We start from the raw sequence: 7,327 nt of genomic DNA, 5'->3' as shown, positions 1-7,327 counted from the left end.
ACTGACCCCACTTACTAAATGCTAGAGATTAGGACCAATATGTGAAACTTCAAGTTGAGCAACTAAAAGTTTAAAATTTCTAATGGTGAGGGTTCTTTTCTAATTTTCTACGAATAGTCAACAGAAAAATCCTATGGCTAGACCTTAGGCAACTAATAAGGGAAAACTAAACCTCAATCAACAGTGAGGTCAACACTTACAGAAAAATAACAAAATAGTCGACGAGAGAGGAATAGGAAGCACCTCAATCTGCAAAAAACCATGGTCATTTAAAACTTAAAACGCCATTAACAGATAACCTCGCTGTTTTTTGAACGGTTGTGATGGAACATGTAAACTCAGAATATTCAAATAAAATAACAAGCAACTATAAAACAGCCAAATTTAAATTGAAAAAAAAATAAATAAAAAAAATAAACTGCATCTAAAAGATAGGCTATTGGGATTGAATAAACAACTTAATATATCGACATAGATTGTTGATAAGCTCGCAAAGACATTCTGGAATACAAAATGTTATTTTCCATAAACAGTACCATATTATACATTGAAAACTATCGATCCCATCCGGAAGGCCGCTTTCTTTCCCTGGGCTTGTCATGGGAGCTGCACAATGAAGGACAAAGGCAAAACCAGAGTTGCATAATCAGTATTATAAAATATTCTAAACTAAAAAGATTTCCAATAATGCACTGCAACACATAAAAATAAATAAAGCCAAGAAAATGTTTCGATTAAAAATTGCTGGTTCGTACTGAAATACGATTGTATGAAGCTTTATACCTCTCAGCCTTCCTCTGAATTCCGTTTTGGAAAGTACTTCCTACTGAAGCAGAAGAAGAGATTGAGTTTGTCTGTGATGCCATGTATGCTTCCCCACCAATGGAACCACCAGAAACAAAACCAGGCAACAATGGTCTTGAAGCTCTACTAACATCATTTGGGGAATTAGAAGAGGCAGCAACAAAGTTGCTTCTAAACTGAGCCATCATCCCAGTCCTCAAAGAATTAACAGCAGCCGATCTACTGGGAGCAGCAGACTGAGATGTGCTTGTTGACTCAGGATTATAACCGATACCCAAACCAAAGTCAACACCACGAACGCCTCGCCCTCCGCCACCTTTCCCTTTACCTCCTTTCTTTCCACCTGCATAATAATTATTGTTAGCCAATGAAGATGTTTTGGAATGACTGATTAGTAAGTGTCTGCTGCGTTAAACCAACACAAGCATAGAACTGCTTATGTATGACTCTATAAAAGCAAACCTTTTCTTGCATCGCGTCTTCCCCTGAACCTTCCATCCTAAAAAATTTACATAGAAAAATGATCAACTTTCATAAAGAACAAAGCAGCGCATCAACACCTTCAAATAGAAAAAATCATAAAAACAGTGTAATTGACCAAATAAAAGATGAGTTCAAAGGTTGTAAATTCATTCTTTCTGTCGTAATAGCTTGGAAATCTCTTTACAGCAATGCAAAAATTCTCCATAGAACTAATAGCAACACAGATTTGAAAGAGTAACGTCTCAACGACAATCAAGAAAACTAAAAAATGCTGGGAGCAAGCTGCTATGAAAAAGGTATTAAACATTAGAGCTATCTGATTAGGAAACATTACCTTCATAGCAAGATCCATAAGTTCATTAGTTACATTTTGCCCAGCAGCAATCAAACAGTTTACCAACTCCCCAGCAAAACGTGCTTCTTTCTGCGTAATAAGGCTGTAAGCAGTTCCATCTTTGTCACCAGCACGACCTGTTCTTCCAATACGATGAACATGCATATCCATATCTTTGGCAATATCAAAATTAACCACTGACTTGATTGACTTGATGTCGAGTCCACGAGCAGCAACATCAGTAGCAACTAGAACATGATAAATTCCTGACTTGAACTTCTGCAGGGTTTCCATTCGGGATGCCTGATCTTTATCACCATGAAGCGCTGCTACCTTGAAACGCTTCTGGATCAACTGCAATTCAATTTCATCCACAGTAACCTTTTTTGATGCAAAAACGAGGACATCACCATTATCAATCAGTCCAGGAAGTTTCTCTAGGAGCCATGGCATTTTCTCAGAATCAGAAGGAATTACATGAACAACTTGAGTAATGTCCTCATTAGCCACTCCAACCTCACCGACTGTAACTCTAATAGGATCAGTGAGACATTCTCTAGCTAACCTTTCAACTTTGCGAGGCATGGTAGCAGAGAAAAGTAGAGTTTGCCTATCTGGTCTTATCTGACCTACAATTGACCGTATTTGTGGCTCAAACCCAAGATCAAACATCCGGTCAGCTTCATCTAGAACAAGGTAAGTAGCTCTCAACATTGTTAGGGACTTTAACTTGAGCATGTCTATTAGTCTGCCTGGAGTGGCAACAACAATGTCACAGCCAGCCTTCAGTTCTTTTATCTGATCATGCTTGGACATTCCACCGTAGACAGCACTGACCCGCAAACCATGTGACTTCGCAAACTTCTTTGCTTCCAGATATATTTGATGTGCTAATTCTCTTGTAGGAGCACATACTACACCAATAGGGCCCTCTTCCTTTTTTAGTTCAGGTTGATCCATTATATGAACGACCATTGGTAGTATAAAAGCAGCTGTTTTGCCAGAACCTGTTTTTGCAATACCAATAATGTCCCTTCCAGAAAGTGCAATTGGTAAAGCCTGGCACTGGATTGGAGTTGGTTTCTCATAACTCTGCTTTGATATAGCATTCATTAACACAGTAGAAAAACCACAATCTGCAAAGTTTTTTATTGGCTTTGGTACATCAACCCCAGAAACTCGTATTGCCAAGCTTTTCCGATATTCTGTAACATCTAGCTCATTCATTCCTGGAAAAAAAAAACAAAGGAAAATTTGATGGGAAATTGGATAAATTCACATATATGGCTAAACAACTAAGAGAAAAATGTAGGATTCACATGATGACATCCATCTTTTAAAAAAAAACTTCATTTCCTAAAACGTAACACCAATATCTGCAAACATAGCTAAAAAGGGACAAACATGTATGCATTTTAACCAGCTAAAAAGACTTGCACACAATCAGGTAAACTGGGAGAACAACATGCATACAAGCCCATCAGCCTAAGCAAGCAAACATTAAATTGTGCAATTCCAATAGAGCACCATAAATGAAAATTATTTCTTTACAAAACATGTTTTTTTTTTCCTTTTATTTACAAAACATGTGGTTAAATCAAGACAAAAAAAGATATTGTAAAAGGTAGAGCTTAACCAATTTAACTAGTGTATAAATATAAAGAGTATTTGACGCTGAAGCTAACTCCGTTTCATACATCAAGTTATTAGTATAGCTAAAATATGCAGTAATTTCCTTTACCATTATTTTTTTAAAGGATTCAAGTATAATAAAGAACTACTAAAAATACATGACTCAAGAAATCAAATGAGCAAAATCCAGTGAGAACAAAGTCAAAAAAGAAAAAACAAACAAGAGATTGTCAGTATGCCTAGCATAATCCATGAAAAACTTCAATGATGTGATGAACTGGGATTGACAGTTACCACAAGAGTAGAACCAAAATTTACAATAAATTTTAAAAACAGTTAACTTTATGCGCCTATAATTTTCAGTATTAACATAAAGAAGTGAAAGTACAAACATGTTTTATATTTGCGAAGATTAACAAGGATCATATCAGAACAATAAAACAACATAATAGTTAATTAAAGATCGCCTTTGCTTCAATTTAAGTCTAATTTCTAAGCTCATATTAGTACAATTCAACCAAAAATTTGCCAAACAAGCTACTTCAGCTGTCAGTTTTCCGGAAAAAAAAACATAAAAGGTGATGTTGGACACAGTTGAAATACCAATTCGACATGGATAAAAGTATTACATCACAAATGCCAAACCAACCTTGACACAGAAATTTAATTAAGTCTCAAATCTATATTACTGTCTCCCACCTCCAATTGTCTGATTGCTCAAATTATAACACCCTGCCCAACTAACCCATCTTTCTCTCACATAAGTATGTATTTGGCTGAATATGTACTATCCAGGTTGTTCATTTCATATGAATCGTTCTTGAAGCATTGAATAGGATTTCTGCACCTAAGATAATCTAAACAAACTATGCTATTTTTATCAATTAGCTGATTAGTTCAAACTGGAGTTCTCTACTACAAAGCATATTATGTTTTTTTGTGTCCAGTCTTTTCATTGGAATGTCAATAGGTATTGTGAGATATGTTGCACATACTTCTCATTTTCTTAACACAATTGCAGTGCCTACTTTCTGCAGTACACAAATTTTCAAAATATAATAAAAACGTCATATTGATTATTTAATAACTATGATTAAAAAAATCAATTTGAGTTAAAATAAATAGATTTGGATGCTTGCATAGTCTCCACCGTCGAAGGCAGCCAATGGAGAAGAGGGCAGACAATGAGCCCACCCTCATCATCGTCCTAAGTCTTAGGCTAGGTTTGAAGGAAACTTAATGCGTGGATTTACATGAATCTTCAAACTTAAAAGTTGTGAGTCCTCTATTGACTATATATTAATGCCGCGTTGATTTTAGGGTTTGTTTGGGACAATTTTCTATATGATTACGTTTCAGACCGCCACCACAACTCTGTTGGGGGAATTACTTTGTTGTTGTCTTTTTGAAATTTCTGTGGTGGAAAACAGTTTTTTTCAATTTGGTTTTCTTAACACAATTGCAGTGCCTACTTTCTGTAGTACACAAATTTTCAAAATATAATAAAAACGTCATATTGATTATTTAATAAATATGATTAAGAAAATCAATTTGAGTTGAATAGTTTTGTATGCTTGCATAGTCTCTACCGTCGAAGGCAGCAAATGGAGAAGAGGGCAGGGACAATGAGCCCTCCCCATCATCGTCCTAAGTCTTAGGCTAGCTTTGAAGGAGACTTATAGCATAGATTTACATGAATCTTTAAACTTAAAAGTTGTGACTCCTCTATTGACTATATGCCACGTTGATTTTAAGTTTGTTTGGACAATTTTCTATCTAATTACATTTCAAACCGCCATCAAAACTCTGTTTGAGAAACTACTTTCTTGTTGTCGTTTCGAAATTTCTGTGGAAAGCAGTTTTTTTTCAATTTGGTCTGCTAGTGTGGTGGTTGTTAAAAAGCTATTATATGATTTTTTGAAAAAAAAATATAAATTTATAGTTATCACCGTAACTCTCCAAGAGGTTGTTTTCCCCACCACAGCTTTATAGCAATTTTTACAAAAGTTACAATCAGCTCAAATATACTCTTACTGATGGTAAATTTTCATGTGTATTTAGACTTATCACGACTTTTAAGTTAAGAGTTAAGTTCATTTGTGAAGACACTCAAATTCAACAATGTCAATGATTACAAAAGGTCAAAGTGAATCAATCCAAAAGCATACCAAATCAAATAAGTTTTAATTTTTTATTCCATTAAGAGGCTCATAATTAAGTACAAACAACCTTTCCAAGTCAATCTTACATAACTTGTATTAAAAAACCAAGTTCCATTAATGCTGGATATTCAAAACTACTGGTGACATTTCCAAAGAAATCAATTATGATATTTCATGCAGACTATAGAGAAATTTAAACAATATATCTTAAATAATCAATAATCAAAAAATTAAAAATACTTTGGACCACCTTTTGTACTTGAAACAAATGCTTATTGATCCAACAAAACCAACCTGTCTAATTTGGTGGCCAATTTCAGCCCAAAATCAACTGGATAACTCTAAGAGGCTCCCAAACCAATTTTGGCCCAAAATCAATTGTCAACCCAGTTTGTCCGCATCGGTTAATTCTAATAGTAGATTTCAATTTGAAATAGACTGTTGACATATGCGTTTTTCTTTCAGACCACCTTTTGAATAAATAATAGACATAAATAAATCTTTAGTCTTTCATTTTTCACTAAATACCACCAAATTTACATTTATGTTGAGCAATGAGCATCCAAAAAAAATTGTCAAATTTGAGGATTTTTCTCATTAGTTGCTAGGAGCATTCCTTGAATAGTAAATAATTAACTTGACACCATACCCAACCACTCCAAAAAAATTTGCTACAAATGTATGACAACTCACCCTCTTGTTTGTCGTAGCGAAAGAAATAACCTTGCCAATGGTGATGAACTTCCTCTTATGAGTTAGCTTCCTTTTTCCCAAGTCTATTATAGCCATTGAAATCTTCTACGTGCTAAACCTCCGACAAGGTAACAGTGAGTTATGCTGCTAAATTTTTTAAAATGATTTTTTTTTTCATCTTGATTTGGTTATTTCTTATATTACATAAAATAATACTTCATTAACATTTTTTATGTATACAGTACTAGATTTCCAAACATTATGACATGGTAAGGTAGTGTTGTGTGAAGTGCTCCTCAATCCATTATATCATTTATTTGAGATATTTACGTGCAAAATCAAAATCTTTAATTATAAATTAACACCTAGTATTTAAAAGGAACAACAAACATATGTAACTAGGTGTGGTTACAACCATAATATTAAGAATTTCTAGTTTGGAGAATTAAAGCTTCATTTGAGTAAACTTCATCATTACTAAAAACTTGGTTAAAAGCAACTTCAACATAACCAACATTATAAAACTTCCCTTGTTAAAAATCATAACCCGTTTGAATAGAAAAACTTTTTTACATTATTGATCGTACTTTTTTCAAATGCAAAAGACAAATTTATCCTAAACGTCACCATTTCTCCCTCAAGAATTGGATCTTCTTATGAAAGCTTTTCATTACTTACTGCCCATTGTCGGCGCTTAAAAAAGGGGGGGAGGAAAAGAGAGTTTGAATGTTTGGGGGTCGCCCGTAAGAAGCTGTCGGTCGCCGGAATCGGAATCCCGTCGCCCGCTTCGGAAGGACTTTTTAATTTACGTATATATATGTATAATTTTAGAAAAATATGAAATCAAACTGACCTCATATTTTCCATAGTTTAAATGAAAGAGCACTCAACCTCAAATCTTGTATCTACCCCGAGGGATAAACACAAGACTTGAGGGTGAGGCTCGATCAAATAAACTAAGAAAGATATGACATCCGTTTGGGTCTGCGAAACCGTTTTATTTGCCGACAAGTTCCCCTATTTAATACAAAAAATTAAATAGGGTTTATTTTAAGCTGGGTTCAGAAAAGCTCCCTATAAGGGCAAGCCCCTATAGTTAATTACATCTCAAATGACCGAAGTCACCTAAGAAAACTATCGATAAAAATCAGGGGATAATGTCTTCAAAGAGGTAAAGCGGGTAGGACTTTTCAACGAAATCGGACGAAGAAGGTGTGAA

The 7,327-nt window shown here is 34.6% G+C and overlaps 1 protein-coding gene across 1 annotated transcript in view; it reads right to left on the bottom strand.

Moving 5' to 3' along the window:
* Positions 1-425: 425 nt before the first annotated feature.
* The window catches only part of LOC110030035 (DEAD-box ATP-dependent RNA helicase 24), a 19,344-nt gene continuing 12,442 nt past the window's right edge, over positions 426-7,327 (bottom strand). Inside the window, exons 2-5 of the mRNA XM_020732573.1 lie at positions 1,622-2,850; positions 1,267-1,303; positions 784-1,147; positions 426-606 (exon numbers count right to left, since the gene is read on the bottom strand). Of these exons, the coding sequence (XP_020588232.1) occupies positions 555-606; positions 784-1,147; positions 1,267-1,303; positions 1,622-2,850 (1,682 nt within the window). The 3' untranslated portion in view covers positions 426-554. The remainder of the gene's footprint in view (positions 607-783; positions 1,148-1,266; positions 1,304-1,621; positions 2,851-7,327) is intronic.

Source organism: Phalaenopsis equestris, unplaced genomic scaffold (genome assembly GCF_001263595.1).
Source record: "Phalaenopsis equestris unplaced genomic scaffold, ASM126359v1 Scaffold000634, whole genome shotgun sequence".
Taxonomy (NCBI): Eukaryota; Viridiplantae; Streptophyta; class Magnoliopsida; order Asparagales; family Orchidaceae; genus Phalaenopsis; species Phalaenopsis equestris.
The sequence above is the reverse complement of the archived record's forward strand: the minus strand, read 5'-3'. Positions and strand labels throughout refer to the sequence as shown.